This window comes from Taudactylus pleione, unplaced genomic scaffold (genome assembly GCF_031769625.1).
Source record: "Taudactylus pleione unplaced genomic scaffold, aTauple2 ptg000246l, whole genome shotgun sequence".
Taxonomy (NCBI): domain Eukaryota; kingdom Metazoa; phylum Chordata; class Amphibia; order Anura; family Myobatrachidae; genus Taudactylus; species Taudactylus pleione.
The window spans coordinates 63,688-84,519 of NW_028284648.1; the positions used below are offsets into that span (position 1 = coordinate 63,688).

The following is a 20,832-nucleotide window of genomic DNA, read 5'->3' on the forward strand; positions in this document are numbered from 1 at the left end:
AGTCCGCTTCCCAATGTAGAACTCCCGGAAAGAACACTGTAAAGATGGCCGGGAGGAGTCCCTCGGACTATGTCAGAATGTGTGACACTCCCGTAATTGCTAACCAACGACCAGTGTCACCTAGATGTAAGCCACTGTTGTGACACTGTCAGACTGAACCGTTTCAGGTTCACCATGAAGCCTGTGTTAGGCCAGAGTGAGGGCCCAAGACAGCTTAAAGTTCCAACAAGTTAATTGGCAGGGCGGAAGCGACAGACATCCAACAGCCCCGAAGGACCGGTCACAGCACCTCAGAGACAGGCGTCCGTAGTAAGGATTACTCTAGATGAGATGGCTATAACCACCCAGATAGAGACACACACATCTCCAGAGAGAACATCTCTAAACAAACAGTGATCCGATGGAGAAAACCGTTCCCTCTGGAGAGGATCAGTCTTTGCAAAGGCCTGGAATGGAACTGAGCATATACCACCCTTTTGAAGGTAGACACCCTGGATTGAAGAACCCACAAGACAGAGTGTATAGACACTTGTCAACTGTGGAGACATCTGTGCACTCGTAGTTAAAGAGTGGAGATCTTGTCTGATGTTAGAAAGGATTCTCCGATTCTGAGAATCCAGTAGGGCTCCCAGATGAATTATATCCTGTGAGGAATTCAGGGAGGACTTTTTCCCAGATGATTAACCCTTCGTGCTAGTGAAGGGTAGCAATGGATAACTGGAAATGCCTTCAAAGAATCCTGGTGATCCTGTAAAGAACAGGAGGTCGCCTGGATACAGTACACACACACACACACACACACACACACACATACATATATATATGTATAGGATGGTAGTATTATGCTATTTTTCGTTAAATATTTGTTTTGGTTTATATTTCTTTTTTTCTAGGTCGTGTACGTATATAAAAATTTTTTTTGTTTTTGTTGTTTTTTTCTAAGATTGGTATTTAGCAGGACATTTATTGAGTGATGCTTTTAAGATAATAATTTTTTCTATGTTATTTTGTTCATGTATCTTTTATATGTATGTGTCTTTTAGTGAATTGTTGCTGAATTGAGGGATTCAAGGGGGCCTGTCAGACGTTTAGTTTCACTCTCCACGGATTTGTGTTTGTATTCTGGTTACCTTGGTAACCGCTGTAAGACCGGTCTTCCGGGTATTAAGGGGCACGTGATTCATCTGCACCACGTGTCTCCGGCTGTCCACTGCACAGGCTTGGTGCCTGTCACACGCCCCTCGCATCACGCGCCGGCATTGGTCCCTTTGCGGCATGACGTTCTGCGGGGAGTGTCTGTATTTTGCAGTTTGGGATGAACAACCGTCATCGTCCGGTATGCAAGGCCCAGAACGAGTCTTGGCTTCCCGCATCAGGTGAGTGTTAATTACATGTCTGATTCGGCGCCCTTTTCTCCTTTTTCTAGGCCAGGTTACTGTATTCAGCTTGTGCTCATGATGAAGGTGGTTGTACCACCGAAACGGCCGTCGGGCGCTTTATCCAGCATACTGCATTTGGTCACCAGGCACTGTTGAGTATCTACTGCATCGCAGATGTGACATGCAAAAATATTTTTTCCCGATGTAATTTGGCTGTACTTCAATACATGTGTTTTCATTGATTAACTGTCTGGTGTGCTGGCTTCAGAGGTTGGTTCCCCCCTTCTTTGTTGTAGGGGATCTGGTCTCACTTTTGTATATATGTATAAAAATATATTATATATATATATATACATACACATACACACACATATATATATATATATATATATATATATATGACACACGAACATGACGTATAATATACTGCAAAATGTCGCTACATTCAACTGCCCAGATTCAGTGGGCACGATTCTATTCAGCGTGATGTAAATTGCTCCGGGAGTGAGCTCCCGAAGCTATTCAATACACCGCGTTGCCAAGTCCGACTAATGATTTCTTCTCTCATCCCTCCGGGGATGAGAGAAGAAATCCGATAAAAAGTCCTGGTGCAAGGCTGTTTTCTGCCCTTCGCGCCTGGAAAACAGCCTCGCGTCGGGAAGTTAGGTCGGGGAATGCCCGTTATCGCGCCTAAACACCCTGTTTAAGGCGCGATAACGAGCCTTCCCCGACCTAACATCGCGACGAATTGAACAGCTCCGGGAGCTACCTCCCGGCGCTATTTACATCGCGCTGAATAGAATCGTGCCCAGTGTCTGGGAAGGCTATAGCGCTGTGTACACTGACCTGATTGTGAGGTACGCAGGGGAACTGGACCAACTGTCATCCTGAGAGGTTTCTGCTGCACCACAGAGATAAAATGGCCGCTGGAGACCTCATAGGAAGCGTGGCCCGCGGAGGAAGCAGCTCAGCGAGGCCAGACTATAGACACTGAAAGGCGCGTTGATCTGAGGGGAGGAGCCACTACAACAGGGAAGGCTTCCTCCCCATGCCAGCTATTAACCCCCGGGACTCCAGCTCCCAGCGCCGACCGTTAAGTACCTGGTGGTCTAGTGGACATGCGGGGTATGCCTCCATGGAGGGATAGCCCGCCGCCACTGCCAGCGTCTCCGGTCTGTCCCCAGAGACCGAAGGCATCGGACCGCATATTAAATGCGCGGATCACCGCAAGCGGTGACCCGCGACCTTACCTGCTCCCCGTCGATCAGGCAACAGCCCAGGGCGCCCGCAGAGTCCGGCTAGTACAGCTCTGGGGTCCCGCTGAGATCCCCAGATCTGTACTGGCGTCTCAGCACCGGCGCTGCCGCTCTGAAAAGTCAAAGTAAAATTAAAAAAACAAACTTTAACTCATAAAATAAGTAAGCTTAGGGGCTGCTAATCAGCCCCTTCTGCGATAACGGTGACCCGACTCCGGCCGGGCACCAACTTAAACTGAGGTGCCTCTGGCTTGGGGGGCGGGGTTATAGGGAGAGTGGACCCAGTGCATCCTGGGAGCTGAAAGCTTTAACTGCGTGGTGCCCGGATTTGGTTCCCAACCTATACCCCAAGGTCAACTCTGTGGACCCTCTATGGACCCTGAAGTAGAAATGCCTTTTCAGAGCCTATAATTACATTCAGATTGCCAAAAGAAAGCTACAACCGCTACATTATCTGCAGGACACTGTTTAGATATTACATGAAAAACAAAAAACAAAACATTAACACACCAGTCTTCCATAGATGCCAGGGATTTTTCCCAATTTCTTCTGCTGAATCAAAGCATCAAGAACTTTTCCTCTGCTACGATTTGCAGATAAAGAACTTCTTGCTTCTTCCACTTTCTGTCGTATCTCTCTAACGCCATTCTTTACAGTGATTTCTTCTTTTAGGAGTGTTTCAAACTCACTTTCTTTCTGTAAATGTATTTCAAGGAATACATTTTAATCTAATTAACATTAAGAAGTATACACTACAAGGACATAATGGAATTTTTACTTTTAAGTTGAGTCCATTGTGGGGCACTGGAACATAGAAAGACTCCACTGGAGTTTGGGCACTTTAAATGTCACACTAAATGCTGCATTCATCCCCTATATAGCCCCATAGCCTGCTGGTATACTCAGATAATTATTATTTTTTTAACAAAGTTCTACAGGACAGAACATGGACAAACTAAATGAGAGAGAGAAAAGTAAAGATTTCTGTAACAGTCTGTTAACTAAGTTGTGTTTTTTTTAACAAGGAGAAAAAAGAACTTATCAGGTGGGCGTCCTGTGTTCAAAGGAATACAATAAAAAAACAAAAAAAAAAACAAAGATTTTGATAGAAAGTGAAAAAAAAAAAAAAAAAAAATCTAAAAATTGAAATACTAAAATTGCAATTTAACTCTTCCATATAGGGGACAATGGAGACGTCTCAAAGTACAGAAGGGTACAAGTTGCCATAGACAGCACATTCAGTTTAAAATTGGGATCTTTGGATGCAATAAAGCATTCTGTAATACTTTGTTAATGTATGTACTGGAGACCAGGTAGCCATTCAATACAGCTGTTCACCTTAGGCCCCTTGCTACCAAAGAAGCATTTTCGCTTACTTGCCAAATGAATTAAGAGTAATCCATCTAGCAATGGTCAGTTTGGGTGCCAGCCAACCTCACAGAAGACCAAAAGGTCATCCATACTCACACTTCACAGATCCTATAAACTTAGGCCCTCAAAGCTCTGCCAACATCCAGAGCCTAAAGAAAGCCCAAACCTCTTGCACTGAATTTTAACATTAAATTATCTCACAGATCTACTGAAGTGAAAAAATATGAGATATGGTAAGAACTTACCCTTGTTATCTCTATTTCTACGAAGTCCATAGGGTTCCACAGGATACCTTGAGGTATAGGTGATGACGTCAGTCTTCAGGCACCACAGAGTTAAAGTTTTCAGCCTCCCAGAATGCATCTGGGTCCCTCTCCTATACCCCGCCCCCGGGCCAAGGCATCTCAGTTACGTCACAAGCCATAGGCTGGAGGAGGAGAAGAAAGAAGAAAAAATCTGGACACTCACAAGAATCACATTCTCACCATAGGGAGACGGAAAAAACGGTGACCAGAATAAGCCCATCTGCAGTACAGGTGCGACAGGGCGGGAGTCCTGTGGAACCCTATGGACTTCGTAGAAATAGAGATAACAAGGGTAAGTTCTTACCATATCTCATATTTTCTACTTCAGGGTCCATAGGGTATCCACAGGATACCTTGGGGATGTCCCAAAGCAGTATCCTTTAAGGGTGGGGACGCTCCTGTGCTGTAAGGAGAATCCGCCGCCCAAAGGAAGCATCCTGAGAGGCAAAGGTGTCAAAAGCGTAATACCTCACAAAGGTATGGACAGAAGACTACGTAGCAGCCTTGCAGATCTGAACCACGTCTAGCTGCCCACGAAGGACCCACAGACCTAGTGGAATGAGCCCTCACCAAGGAGGGAACTGGAAGACCTTCATGAAGATAAGCTTCTGAAATTGCCATACGAATCCAGCCTGCCAAAGTCTACTTTGAAGCAGGCCAACCCTTTTTACGGAAGCCATAGAGGACAAACAAGGCGTCCGACTTCCTAAAAGAAGAAGTGCGGTCAACATAAATTCTCAATGCCCGCACAACATCCCAAGTGGCGTCATCCACTGAAAGACCAGGTGAATTGAAAGCCGGCACAACAATTTCTTCATTGATGTGAAAACTGGATACCACTTCGGGAAGGAATCCCGGACGAGTGCGAAACACCGCCCTATTCCTATGAAAAATCAGAAAAGGGGGTCTACAAGAGAGAACCCCTAAATCCGAAACCCTTCTGGCCGAGGCAATGGCCAGAAGGAATATGGTTTTAGCTGTAAGCCATTTAAAGTCCACTGAGTCCAGTGGTTCAAACGGCGGGCCCTGGAGAACTCTCAGGACCACAGCCCAATTCCAAGGCGCCACCGGTGGAACCAAAGGTGGCTGAATGCGAAGAACACCTCGCATAAAGGTGTGCACATCAGAGAGCGCAGTAATCCTACGATGAAACCAGACTGACAGGGCAGACACCTGCACTTTCAGAGAAGCCAGGCGAAGCCCATGATCCAGTCCAGCCTGTAGGAAAGCCAACACCCTAGATAGGCGGAACTCCCTAAGGGAATACCCCCTAGGTCTACACCACCGGAAGAAAGTATGCCACACACGATGGTAGATTCTTGCCGAGGAAGGTTTACGCGCTCTTAGTATGGTTTGCACCACGGAGCTAGAAAAACCCTCTGGACCTTAGCATGACCGTTTCAACAGCCACACCGAGTCAGGTCCGGGTGAAGACAAGGACCCTGTGACAGCAGATTCGGTCGTAATGGTAACCTCAGAGGAACGTCTACTGACAGACTCTGGAGGTCGGAGAACCAGTGCCGTCTGGGCCACTCGGGAGCTATCAACAGTAGCGTACCTCCTTCTTGATTTGAATTTCCAAATTACCCGCGGAAGAAGGGAAAACGGAGGGAAAAGGTAGGCAAACTGGAACGTCTACTGGACGGACAGGGCATACACCAGAGACGCCTTTTCGTCTCTTGTTCGAGACCCATACACCGGCAACTTGTTGTTGTGCCGGGACGCCATGAGGTCTATCTCTGGAAGACCCCACTTGTCCACCCGACTCTGAAAGACGTCCTGGTGTAAAGACCTCTCCCGGATGCACGTCCTGCCTGCTGAGAAAATCCGCTTCCCAGTTGAGGACTCCCGGGATGAACACTGCCGATAATGCTGGGAGATTGCGCTCCGCCCAGACCAGAATACGGAACACTTCTGCGAGTGCTGCTCGACTTTGGGTTCCTCCTTGCTGGTTTAAATAGGCCACCATGGTGGCGTTGTCCAACGGGACCTGCACAGGGTGACCCTGGAGAACCGGCTGTGCCAGCTGGAGAGTTCTTGACACCGCATGGAGCTCCAAAATGTTTATTGGAAGCTCCGCTTCCGCCCGAGTCCACCTGCCCTGAAACAAGTGTGGACCCGTGACAGCTCCCCAACCCCGGAGACTGGCGTCCGTTGTTAACAGGGCCCAGATCAACGGGCGACCGTTGTTGAGGTGGCTCGTCTACAAACACCAGGTTAGAGACAGGCGAACGTCCGGAGTGAGCCCCATCGTCTGGGACTTGAGACACTTAGGCAATCCATTCCATCTGGACCGGATCAATAGCAGCAGAGGTCTGGAGTGAAATTGGGCGTACTCCACCATGTCGAATACCGACACCATTGAGCCCAATAACCTCATTGCCGAGTGTCTCGGGAACTCCCGCATGGGTGACGACACCACTGACTGCTGGGACAAACCCGTCTGGGTAAATGCAGGTGGCGGAGCTAGCTGGCCCACAAGGGTTGTAAGCGCCTTAGCGAAACAAGCCCAGGGAGGATACTGTACCGGGACCATAATCGGCCGTCACAGTGCCAGGCACTGGGGACATAACCCCTTCGCGTCACCCTCCCCCTCCGCTATTGGTACCTTACATTTAGTACACATGAGCTGGAGAGGAAAGTCAGTCTCAGACATGATGGTAAGTATGTGACACTCACACCTATACGTATTGGTATAGTGTGAATAACGCCCTGCACACCGCGCACCGCAAGGGCTTTGAGCAGAGCAAGATCAGGGACAGTAATAAGGCTGACAGAAGTGAAAGTACAGACAGCAGGCTAGCAGATTAGTCACATACAATGCAGAAGAAACAAATCCCTGCACTAATAGCGCTGGTTCTCAACTACTCAGACCCTCAGGCTGGTAGGACTCAGCGCTGCATACACTGACCTGTGACAAACAGAGGAGAGGTATGCTGGGGGACCCAGACCGCAATGCCACCGCTCACAGGCTTCCAGCAGCGTTCACCATGCTTCAAAGATGGCCACCGAGGAGCAGAGGATGAAGGAGGCCGGCCTGGGGGAGGAGCGCTGACACACTATGGCCAATCGGGCAGAGCAGAGAGGCTGTGTGCAGCAGGGGAGGCGCCGGCTGTGAGACAGGGAAAGCGCGCTCCCCTGGCATGCATTTAACCCCTGGGACGCCGCAGCGCATGCCGCTCAGCAGCGGCCCGCTGTCCCAGGGAGTAGTGGAAGCGCAGGTTGGTCGCCTGGCTCCACGCTGCAGCCAGTCCCCAGGGAGCCCCCTGCCTGGGGACTCAGGACCAAGTGATCAGCGGGGACCCACCGCGGGACCCCGCTGCTTACCTGCTATCCCCTGGGATCCAGCCATGGTCCAAGACATCTGGGGGCACCGCTAGCCGTGACCCCAGATGTCTACCAGCATCCCCGGATCAGTACCGGCGTTCTGGTACCGGCGGGGTGTAGGGGAGACGGCATGGACGTCAGTACTGACTGTCCATGCCGTACTCCCAGATGTGCAGCCAGCGCTGCCTTTAAAAGAAACTTCAGGGGCTCTTCATAGCCCCCCTCTGCACAGTGCCTCCGACTCCGGCCAGGCACCGACGAAACTGAGATGCCTTGGCCCGGGGCGGGGTATAGGAGAGGGAACCAGATGCATCCTGGGAGGCTGAAAACTAACTCTGTGGTGCCTGAAGACTGACGTCATCACCTATACCCCAAGGTATCCTGTGGATACCCTATGGACCCTGAAGTAGAAATTCCTCCTTGTTAATAGCAGAGCAAATCCTTTTCACAGATTCCATTCAAAATTACTCCAGAGTTTTCTTGAGACTCTAGATTCACTTACCAAGCCCCGAGCCAGAGAGTTCGGGCATGCTTTTTATACCCTCACAAAACCCAGTATACCTTTAAGAAAGCTGCAGGCTACACAGCGAAATGCGTCAGGAATGCTGCCTATCCATTTAACGATGCGGGAGACGATGGCACGATTACGACGCCGTTGTCTCCCGCGTGGTGAACTGCATACACTGAACGTTCAGATGTTCAGTGCATGCAAATCAATCATCCCCAAACATGGCAACCTGACGGCGGTCGTCAGATTGATCGTCATGTTCGAACGATGATTGATGTTAAAAACGACCAGCGCGCGCATCGCTGGTCGTTTTTAACCTTTTACTGCCCGATTTGCAGGTGATAACGACCGTAGTTATCGCTTTATCGCTATGTATAATCGCCTAGTGGATGGGCAGCAGTAGGCACCCTGACACTACCACCCCAACTCCAGGAACCCTGTGGACTCACACTTACCTCTGATAGCACCTTGAAGCTGCAGCACTTTTAATATGTAATCGAAAGGAACATCCCAGCATTTTGGAGCACTACCTGCTTGGACTGGTAAATATCCTGCTGGATATTTGTTCCTCCACTAACTGTGGCAGATGCTTAAATAAATAAGGAAACTATCTTAAAGTGAACTTTATATTGAAGTATCAACAATACTCGATATACTAAGACAATTTATTTATAAAGATTAGGGATTTTGTGGTGTGTCATTTTATATGTACATTTGTCATTGTATGGTCACTGTATTGATTTTATGAGATTAAAGCAATTTACTTCTAGAGGTAAATTAACTTTTTTTGTATGTCAATTTAGTGCTGTAAATACAAACTGTGGTATTTTTGGCTTATACATTGTTAGATAGACACTATTTTTACAGCTACTTTTAGAGAGGCACCCATGGTAGCATCTGGACAGTTTTGCATAACCCCTTTCTGCTGTATTCTTGCTGTGTAGATTTTCTGCACTGCCCACAATAAATCATCCACCTCACACCATCTTGCAGAATCCTCGTCAAAAGCCGAGGAATTCTCAAAACTTGATTCCTATGCTACTCTACCCTTCTCCTTGAAGGTGTACTCTGAATCTGACCCTACAAAAGGAAAAAACAAAAAACACAGAACTTTGAAATCTAGCCCAATTAGAGATCTCTGTAATATTCACTAAGGAGGAAACGTTAACAATATCCTACACGGGTGTAGTAGGCATTACAGCCTGCCGCGCCGCATGGCCGGCGGTTCAAATCCCGACAGCGGCAGCCCGGCAAAGGTGAAGATTCCGATCGTATTAAGGTAAGTATCGCTAACCTAATTCTACCCCCTAACCCTCCCTTAGGGGTGTCTAACCCTAATCCACCCCCTTCTCCGCCGACTAAACCTAAGTCCCCCAGGTGCGGTTCCTAACTATAACCTCCTTCGGGGGTGCCTAACCCTAACCCCCCCCATCCCCTAGCCTAAGCCTAACCCTCCCTCGCGACTGTCCGCGCCCGGCTTACTAAGCGTCGGTCTTCCGGCGTATGGTTAATGATTGGCATTGAGTTTGACACCTGTCATTAGTACCATGCCGGGATTAGAGAGTCTGGTAGCCGGCGGTCGGCATTTAGACCGTCGGCTTCCAGACTACATCCCTCCTACACCGCCTGTCAGGCTTTTTCCCCAAACCAGCTTTTACAATGTCAATAATAAGGGACCAGGTTACCCGGGGTCAAACATAGGGCCTGATTCAGAGCCGGACGCAATTAGCGCTCGCTTGTCCAGAAAATAGGGGTGGCTATTCAAATGAACCGTTCGCTATTTGCGGTCTGTTCACGCCTCTAGGTCTGAACGAGCGAACAAAACTTGCGGTCGTTTTTTGGAAAAATATGCCCCCTGGCCGATCGCATCCTACGTCATGTCCGCTATTTATTAGATTAATCGAGTACATCGACCAGCGTATGAACTGCTCGCAATTCTTGTGGTTGGTTTTTGCTACCACAATCTTGCGATTCAGATGCTTGGGATCAGTTGCTGAAGTTTCTGCGAAAGAAGTGGAGGGATGTATTCCTTCAGCCATAATGTGAAAACGTGGGGCAATCGGTGAGAGCTCGGAAGTTGGCTGGGCTGCATGTGGCAGATGGATGTCAACATCACAGGTTGTGCATAAGGCATCTGTTCCTTACTGTATACTGGGAAACTTAAGGCTCATACACACTTAACGATATGATCCACGAGCGATATCTCCAAGTACTTCCTCCGCAAAGCCAGGCTCAATGTCGTTAACAACATTGAGCATACACACTGAACGATATCGTTCAGTGACGGCACCCTTGCTCATCAACGAACTTTGAGAACTTTACAATATCGTCAGATTGCCCTGCAAGTAAGGGGGATGAAAGACATAGTTAATAGCACTCCCGCTAGGCTGTTTTAGCGGGGCGCGGCGCCCTGCCTTCCTTCTGGAAGGCAAAAAGCGCCCTGCCCTCAGAGCCTGCGGGTGTCGTCTTCACCTGCGGGTCGCAGTATCCCACGGGTGGGAAAATGTGCGGTGACCCGGTCACCGCCGGAGAATAGACACCGGGCGCATGTTCCTGGCATCTATTCTCCCTGTCTACAGTGCTTGGGGGCTCCCCGGCGTGCCCGTAAGTGCCGGGCACGTCCCCAAGAGTAAAGAAAAGGGGACGTGCCTTATAGACACGCCCCTTTTCAATGGCCGTGCCCTCTCTAGCTCCGGCGCCCTGCCTGCCGCCGGAGCTAGAGTGAACACTAGTTAACGAACCGCGGGAGCGCGCATCGTTAACTATATCTGGCATTCACACTGGACGATATTGAATGCGATGAACGATATAGTTATCGTTCAATCATCTAGGGTGAACGCAGCTTTAGACAATTCAAATCTGTATAACATTTGATTGATAAGCCTAAAGAGACCATAAATTATTCCTTTTGACAGATATAAAGAGAAAAGGCAGCTACAGTACAAATAATGGAGATGATTCAGAGCTGCACGCAAGTCAGCCGCATTGCGCTAACAGAAATAAATGTTAATAGTCATATGCAGAGCTGCATGCATTTATGTAGCCATACTGCCCCCATTCAGCTTGTGAACATAGGGCCTGATTCAGAGCCGGACGCAATTAGCGCTAGCTCGTCCAGAAAATAGGGGTGGCTATTCAAATGAACCGTTCGCTATTTGCGGTCTGTTCACGCCTCTAGGTCTGAACGAGCGAACAAAACTTGCGGTCGTTTTTTGGAAAAATACGCCCCCTGGCCGATCGCATCCTACGTCATGTCTGCTATTTATTAGATTAATCGAGTACATCGACCAGCGTATGAACTGCTCGCAATTCTTGTGGTTGGTTTTTGCTACCACAATCTTGCGAGCAGTTCTGGCTATAAAATAACCCAGTGACGTGGTCAATGACGCTGCTGTTTTAATTATGCACACCCTTAAAACGCCCGTTTTGACCTTTAAGCACGCCTGCGTTCGGATTTCCACTCCCCGTTTTCAAGCACCTTCCCCTGTTACCACCCACATACGCCTCATTCTGTTACTCAAAATAGCAGGCATTCGCTATTTAGCGAACAAACGATTTTCGGCCGCACTGACTGGTTCGCGCATGTGTATAACGATCCGTACGCATGCGCAGTTGGGCAAACATCGCTCGGAGCGAACGAGCGGCCGCTTACGAGCGGCTCTGAATCGGGCCCATAGTCGTAATTACTGTCCACACATTTGCATCAAGTCCTATATTGGGTGCAAGTCATCTTTCCAAATTTAGACGCCTACACGATCACAGAACACTAATGCTATGTACAAATGCTGCGTTGCCTACCAGTTACAACCATTCAGCCACAACTGGAGATACGCAGACTCCCAAATCACCCATAGTTGTCTGCATTTGGCCCTGTAACATGTTCAGTGCTAAAAATAGCAAGAACCAGCCACGATACAGAGTTTTTAGCAACTCTGAATCAGTACCAATATCGGAATGTGAACACTGCTCAGCAAACAGATAAACTTAGTTGGAGAAAGTCCCACTAACCCGCTGAATTAGAAGAGCGCAGCCACTTGTGTCAACTCCATCTGCATTCAACCAAATTGCACAGCAGGGCCCCTAGTCACCATCTGCAAATAACAGTCAACTATAGGAACACAACACAGGTTCCCTGCAGGAAGTGGAGATGGAAGAGGGAAGAGAGGACAGACTGAATCTATTTATAGTCCTTATTGAAGCTTTATTGACTACACGGTTCAGTACCCTTCAAGTGGATATAAGAAACAAATTTAAAAACACACAACCACCATTTACTTTGAGGAAAAGGCCAACAACTATTCATCAGTGCTTCTCATGGTCTTACAATTCAGTTTCAATTACAAAAACACAGCGCACCTTTTTAAGATCCTCTTCAGCCTTTGGTAGCTCAGTCTCTGATTCTTTGATTGCAGATTTTCTTTCTTTTAATGTCGCTGAAGCAGTGTTCAATGCTTCTTTTGCTTTGTTTAGCTGGGACAATGCTGTTTTATGACGACTCAAATAAATATCCAGTTCAGATTGTGCCACATCCATCTTTGAACGTGTCTCATTGACACTCTTGTTTAGCTCCATCAGCTCTTTCTCTTTGACCTTGAAGTTGTAAAATAAAGTAAAATAAATAACTGTATAAAACAGCCTCTTAAGTGGACATGTCAATTCGCACATAACTATTGTGTCAAGGAATTAAGATGTTGGAGCCCCTGTCCCTGGATGTTCTTAAACCACTTGCCTGGCATGGACGCATAGTTTATGACCACGCCAGGCTGTGAGTTACCTGACATGGTCTCAAACAATGCGACCAGTCAAACACACACTGGGCAGCTGCCAGAAGAAAACCTTCCAGCAGGCACCAATGGCAAAGGGACTTTCTAGCCCTCTGCAGCCCCCCAGTGTCTTCCGCACTGCTAATTGGGCAACATGGTAGGACCCCCCACACTGCAGGGTGCTAATAGGAGCAGCTGCTGGGGGAATATAAATAAAGCAGCTCCCAGTATATACCTGGGAAACAGTCACAATGTCCCAAAATATCGACGACCAAAATGTAATACTCAATATTGATGCTGTGTGTTTTGTTATTTTACAAAATGATGGCCCGCATTCAATTAGTTTCGAGTGCACGATAAAGTTTCACATGCCGGACTTTGCCTATATCGCATATTTTAGTCGCAGAAACTTATTGTCTGCGTACCCGCGATTCGCCCTATTAAGTTCCAAAAGATACGAAAACGCACACACGTGAAGTCAGAACAGGCGAAAAGTGGTGTCAGAATTGGGGAAATCAGCCGGAACCACCCCAAAAAGATGCAGAAACATTGGGGATCAATGTAGAAGTGCCTGAGATTAGCCATAATACAACTGTTTGGGGTCTCTCATAATTGCCACTAATTAGCGTATTTGAATAAGTGGTGAAGAATGGCATAAAGCAGTATTTTTTGGAGAAAATAAGTAGTCCTGTCAAATTTGGGGTACCTGAAAAATGAGTGCTAGCATATTTTAATGTCTCTAAAGTGCAGTTGTTTTTTTTGTTTTTTTTTTAAATTTGAATTTCCACCATCATAAGAGCACCTGCAATCCCAAAAACACTTGACCCCCTTCTTAGTGCACCCCCAGAACCTTAGTTTGCGAACTTGTACCCCCACTTTGTGCTTTTTTTGCCCCCAAATTCAAAATGGGGTGTCAAGTTGTTTTTTTTAGGAATTTGACGCAGTTGTCCATTGGGGGGTTGTCCTAAGTGGTTTCCCCACCTTTGCACCCCTAAACAAAAATGTTGCACTCTTTTTCCTGCTATTCAGAGGCAAATGTTTTCGCCTATTACATTGCATTCACTTTCCGCGTACGCGAAAAGCGGATGGATTTAAATATGGAGATAAGTTTCCACCTGGCGAAAGTCGCAATCGGCGATACTTTTTTGCAGATCTCGGCTTTTCGCTTCTAATTGAATACGGCCTGATGTTGGATAAGTTATAAATAAATGTTCTTGACAGAATTTAATTAGAAAAAAACCCCGACAATTTCTGATCGGTTTCTGGAAAACATATTAATCACTTAAGTGGTTAACAGCACATCTGGGCGATCTATAAATTCTAATTGAAGTGAAATAAATAATAATCACAATATAAAACCCAATAATTAGTAAATATGCCCCATAGTGAGATCTAAGATTATAAATACCTCTTTATCCTCTTGCAAACCTTTGGTTTCTTTCTTAAGACTATCCATAACTTCTTTCAGCTTCTCTTCCTGCTCCTCTTTTTGCTTTTCGAAAACGCCTTTTTTATTACTAGCCTCATCAATAATCTTCTGACTGTTAGCGGGTACACTTCCTAATTCTTCCACCTACATGTACAGAAAAGCATATGACAACAAATGTATTAACATTGGACAAAATTAATATTAAGAACTAGCGATTGAATCCAGTATTAGTTTTTTGGGGGTTTTATTTAAAGCTCACCTTTTGCCATCTCTATTATCTGCATTGTGGGCTTGCACGGTCTGTGTTCAGGGTTTATTGTGTAACACTGGGGAACAGGCTTTGTGTACAGCAGACAGTGTTACATTATTGTGGTAAAGGTTCTGTGTACAGCAGCTGACATAATTAGGGTACAGAGGGCCTGATTCAGAGCCGCTCGTAAGCGGCCGCTCAACCGCGCATGCGTATGGGTTGTAATACACATGCGTGAACCAGTCATTGCGGTCGGAAATTGTGTGCTCGCAAAATAGCGCATGCCTGCTAATTTGAGTGACAGAATGAGACGTTTGTGGGTGGTAACAGGGGAAGGTGCTTGAAAACGGTGAGTGGAGATCCGAACGCAGGCGTGCCAAACGGTCAAAACGGGCGTTTTAAGGGTGTGCATAATTAACAAAGCAGCGTCATCGACCACGTCACTTGGTTGTCTTTTAGCCTGAACTGCTCGCATGATTGCGGTAGGAAAATGCTACCACAAGCACTGCGAGCAATTCATACGCCTTTCGATGTACTCGATTAATCTAATAAATAGCGGAGATGAAGTAGGATGTGAGCGGCCAGGGGGCGTTTTTAAAAAAATAGCGAGCGCATGTTTCGTTCGCTCGTTCAGACATAGAGGCGTCAATAGACCGCAAAGAGCGAGCACTCTATTTAAATATCCGGCCCCTTTTTCTGAACGAGCGAGCGCAAATAGCGTCCGGCTCTGAATCAGGCCCAGAGTTCATAAGGTGACCACCTGGCACCATGTGACCTTTCCCTGCAGTCATTACTAATGCTATGTTAAGAGACTGACCTGTTGATCAGACACCATCAGCCCCAGGTTCACATTGCTTAGTTCCCTGTATTTCCTGCTCATTACGGTGCCTTGTCTCCAGCCACATAGAGCAAGCAGACTGTTGTAGACGCAGAAAAAAAAATTCTGCATCAGTCTCCTGCTTTCAGTCAGTAGGTGACAGGCCTACTGCTCGAATGAATCCTTAGGTAAAGGCACTTATCACTAAAGATGTGAGTGTACATCTCTTCCAATGCTTTTACATGCCATCATACAGACCCCTGCCACCTTAAGCCATGTAACTCACTGTCCAAAGCCCTGCCCTGAGACCTACTCTTATACCCCTTTTACACCAAACAAATAACCCGGGTTATTGCCAGGTCGATCCGGGTTGAGGCTGTGTGTGAACGGCTCCCAAAAAAATAACCCGGGTCGATTTACCGGGCAATCTTACTCGGGTAGAGAGCAGGGCTGAAAACTGGTTGTTCCCGGGTCATGAGGCAGTGTAAACGGGTGCTACCCTGATTATTTGACCCGGCTAGCTCCGAAAGATGCTGATTGGAGCTTCAGGGGCATCGGTAGCTGATGTAATTTGTCATTGCCCTGCAGAGAGAGACGCACATGAAGCCATCGCTTGCCTGCCTAACCCCCTTCGCCACAGCAGCCTGACCAGCAGCCACAAAAGCAGGCAGGCACACAGCCTGCCACAGCCAGAACTGCAGCCTGCACCACAGCCTGACCAGCAGCCACAAATGCAGGGTGATACACAGCCAGAACAGCAACCTGTAGCAATGCTGTAAGCAGTCCCCACCCCTCTCTTTTGTTGCCTTTTGTGACCATCTTTGTCAGACCTTAAAACAGACAATTTTTAATGACTTCTATAGAGAAAAGCAGGGATTACCCGGGTTCAGTGTAAACAGGGCAAACCCGGGAATAACCCGGGTTCAGTGTAAACAGGGCAAACCCGGGAATAACCCGGGTCGATTTGCAGTGTAAACGGGGTCTGAAGCAGAGTTCGACCCGGGATTTTGGTGTAAAAGGGGTATTACACTGCAGCTGCTCTCCATGCCGTGGAGAATCGAACTGCTGAAAGTGCTTTTCTTCGGCAGCATTGCGACTATACTTCAGGCGGTCTTTTCAAGCTTTAATTAGATTTTATTGCAATGTTCTTGAGTTTTCTCCTCTAAAGCCCTGTTCACACTGGACGATATGGGTGATAACTATATCTTTCTGCAATATATCGTTCAAATTGTGTGTAAGCACTTACCGATGAAAAGATGCACGCTCCCGATGGTCGTTAACAGCATCCGGATGGAAGATCTACAGCAGGAGCGGACAATAAGCGGCCCTCCAGCTGCTGTTAAACTACACATTCCAGCATGAGCTAAAACATTTTTAGCATGGCCAAATAGCAATTGTGGTGTGGGCATGCAGAGGTGTGTAGTTCTACATCATCTGGAGGGCCACTTATTGCACACCCCTGATCTACAGTGTCTAGATAGACAGTCAATAGGTCGACTTTGTGAAATGGTTTTTTTCATAATTTTTGTGCTAATTTTAGGTTCGATTTAGGGCTAGGCACTTGGTTGAGGGTTAGGTTTAGGAAGGGGACAGTTAGGGTTAGGATTAAAAGAACAAAAAAAAAAGAAGAGCACTGCTGATCTTTTATACCATACCTACGCTAAATGTGGTGATGTAGTTTTTACCACAACTTAAGGCCATATTCAATTAGCGGAAAAACGGCAGTATTTTTCGCCAGTGTCAAAAACAGCCGTTTTCGCCAAAAAACAGGTGAAAACAGCAACAGGTGAAAAAAAAACTGGAGAAAAAGCTCTCCATCCCAGATGAAAAAAAATGCAAAAGCCCCATTTTTGGCAAAAAATGTGGGGATTTAATTCAGAACCCTTTGGAAACCAACCCTGCAAATTTTGGGCTTAGAAAAAAAAACCGTTGAAAAAAAAAAAAAAAGCAATTTTTTTCTACTGCATGGACCATAGGGTATCCACAGAATACCTTGGGGTAGAGACGATGACTCTGCAGTCGGGCACCACACAGATAATCTTTTAGTGCCAGGATGCACTGGGGCCTCCTCTCCCATACCCCGGCCAAGGCACCCTCAGTTTCGTAGGTGCCCGGCCAGAGTCGGATCACTGCACAGGGGGACTGTCAGCACGGACAGTCCAGCGGACGTCCTTGCTGCCGCTCCGACACCTTCGCCAGCGCCGACCACCGGTACTGATCTTGGAAACTCGGCGGGCGCTTGAGGGTTCCAGCTAGCAGGAACCCCCGGGTGCCCTGGACTGTGGCCGGAACGCAGGGGGACAGCTCAGGTAAGCAGCGGGCGTCTGCAGTAGGCGCTGGCTGATGCACAGTCCATTTTTGTCCCCAGGGCTTGGGGGCTCCCTGGGGATGGTTGCTTGTGGAGCCAGGTACTATCCTGTGCTACCACTGAACCTCCAGGACAGGGGGCTGGAGCGCCGCAGAGTTGTGCCCCAGCATCCGGGGGGTTAAATGCATGCCAGGGGAGCACGCTTCCCTGTTCAGCACAGGCGGCGTCTCCCCCTCTGCACACAGCGCCGTGTTTCCTGAGTGATTCAGCGGGCTGTTCCAGCGCTTCTTCTCCGGGCACGCCCACACGGAGTTCTCCGGCGGCCATCTTTTTGGGCTTACAACGCTGGTTTCAAGACAGTGCGGTGCCTGGCTCCCCCCTACATACCTCTTCTTCAGAATAAGGTCAGTGTATGTAGCGCTATTCCCTACTGGACATTAGTCTTGTAGTTGATTTATAGTGCTATTGTGCAGATTGTTTTCTCAGCATAGTTTGTGACTTATGCTAGCGCTGTGTGTCTGATTTCTACTGCCAGCCATTTTAACTATCCCTAACTTTCCTCCCTTCAGCCCTCTCAGTACCAGTGCTGTCAGGGTAGGAATTTGCTTCACAAATTCCCAGTCAGAAGTTCTCACTGTGTGATGGGTCACATTGCTTGTCATGTCTGGGAGTGATGATTCACTGTAAAATGGTGCTCCTCTCCTGCCTGCCTGCTCCAGATGTATAGTAGGCATTGGAGAAGGGGATGTATGTCAGGAGGGCTTATGTATAACATGTTATGCTCTTTCCTGTACTCCTGCTGTGCCTATAATGTCACAGGGGCTTGTCTTGCACAAGCTTTGAATGCATTGGTGAATAGGTTGTCTGCCCCTCCTGTGGTCTCCTCAAAGGGATTTCCGTAGCAGGCAGTAGTCCCATCCCCGGTAATAGGGGTCCCGGGACAAAATGGTGGCACAATATTACTCTTCACAGCCACCTCCCCGAGGAACCGGTTTGGGCAAACACGTTGTCCACTACGGTAGACCATTGCGGTCACCCCCAATCACAGTATAATGAGGATGATGATGACATGACGTCGGATGAGGAAGCCCACTCCTAAAGAGGTTGAGGCTAGGTCTAAGATATTTATTCCAGGCCTCATACGGGCCGTCCGTATGGCCATGTTCATGATGGCCTCCCCACGGTTACGCCCACATATGCCTACTTTAAAGATGTTAAGGGTGCAGCTACTGTTTTTCCCTATCTGGCCAGTCGGTGGATCATTTAGAGGAGGCGTGGAGGTTGCCAGGGAAACTATTTCAGCCACAAAAGTGCCTGTCTTATGCATACGTTTTTGTGGACAGCTATTTCACTAAATGGGAGTCTCCCCCTCAGGTGGATTCTCATGGAACATGTGCAGCTTTACCACAGTCCATTTCATCTCTGACTGATGCTACGGACCGTAAGGTGTAGGTGTGTCTTAGGTCCATTTAATACCCTCCCTGGAGGGGCCTCCAGACCGACTATGGCAGTCTGTTGGGTGGCTCGGGCCATGGACTGATACGTACTTGGAGAGCAGATGCTAACTCCAAGAAGGGCCTGGAATGTTTCCCTTATAATGGTCAGGTTCTGTTTGGCCCTGATTTAGACAAAATTGTGGATACGCTGGCAGCAGCTAAATCTGCATGTCTGCCTTCAGCTCCGATTACATCCGGATCTAGGGACCTCATCCTATTGTCCCCAAGGTACACCTAAGGAGCAGTCTTTTCCGAGACCCTTCGGAGCGAAAAAGGTTGCTAAAACCAGGAAACAGGCTTGGAGCACTAGATACCAGGCTGCCAAGCCTTCTCTAGGTCCTATTAATCCTCTGCGTATGATTTTAAACTGGCAGGTAAGCAACCCTGGTTTACCAGACGCCCGGCTCCTGAGACGGCAGACAAGCCTACTGCGGGACGGGACGGGCCTCCCCCTGGGTGACCCTAAAGTGAGAAGTGGTCTCTCACGGGTATGCCCTCTCTTTCCGCAGAAGGCCTCCCTATCAATTCTTCACGCTGGCCTTCACTCAGTTCTGGAAAAAGGCCCTGGAAATCCAGAAAGTTGTGCACTCTATGCTCCAAGCAGGTGCCATAGTGCCTGTTCCGCTACCCCAATGGGGAATGGGTTATTATTCCAACCTCTTTCTGGTACAGAAACCGAATGGTTCATACAGTTTTATCCTCAACCTCTAGTCCCTAAACAAATTTCTCAGGGTACCGTGGATCAGGATGGAAACTGAGTTCCATTATTTTAGATATGGAACCTGGAGATATCCAGGATGCCTACCTGCATATCACTATTACCACAGCTCATCAACGTTTCCCCCGATTTGCTGTATGGGATCACCATTAACAGTTTCAAGCTCTACCCTTTGGTCTCTACACGACACGGTGGGTATTTACCAAGGTAATGGCGGTCATGGCGGCCCACCTACGGCTCCAGGGGGTTTGCCTGCTACCCTATCTGGACGACCTCCTACCGTCAGCAGGATCTCCAGAAGTACTTTGCAGCCATCTGCAACTGACTAGATCAGTGTTGCAGACTCATGGCTGGCTGATAAATTGGAAGAAGTCCTCCCTAACTCCATCCCAGAGGATGATCCATCTGGGTGCTCTAATGGACTCTCATCAGCAGCAGATCTTCTTAACAGAAGAAAAGATTTGTGTTGCAGACAAGGATATGCACTTGTCTACAGGGTCGCCGAGTGTCCATTCACACAGCAATGCGTCCATGGTTTTGACGTTCGGCATGGAGGAGTATGCCCAGTTTAATTCCAGACCTCTGCAGAGGTTTAGCTCTCTCCGGGTGGGATGGATTACCCCATTGGATAAAGACACAAACGATGGTGCTTTCTCTAAAGGTGCGCCTGTCTCTAACTTGGTGGTTATAGACGTGTCATCTCAACAAGGGACGCTCATTTTGGATCCTGGAATGGGTCCTTCTCACGATGGATGCCTGTCTTCGGGGCTGGGGCGCTGTGACAGGTCCACGTCTTTCAGGATTCGGTGGACATTAGCAGAATCTGCCCTCCTGATCAGTATTTTGCAACTTCAGGCAGTGCTCAGCGCGCTGCAACAAGCAAGACTCGTTCTGCACTAAAGACC

General features: G+C 47.9%; 1 protein-coding gene across 1 annotated transcript in view; it reads right to left on the bottom strand.

Annotated features, from left to right (window-relative positions):
• Positions 1 to 20,832, bottom strand: part of SMC4 (structural maintenance of chromosomes 4) — a 142,092-nt gene that overhangs the window by 55,193 nt on the left and 66,067 nt on the right. Inside the window, exons 10-12 of the mRNA XM_088479818.1 lie at positions 14,318 to 14,482; positions 12,503 to 12,736; positions 3,146 to 3,331 (exon numbers count right to left, since the gene is read on the bottom strand). Coding sequence (XP_088335944.1) covers positions 3,146 to 3,331; positions 12,503 to 12,736; positions 14,318 to 14,482 — 585 coding nt within the window. The remainder of the gene's footprint in view (positions 1 to 3,145; positions 3,332 to 12,502; positions 12,737 to 14,317; positions 14,483 to 20,832) is intronic.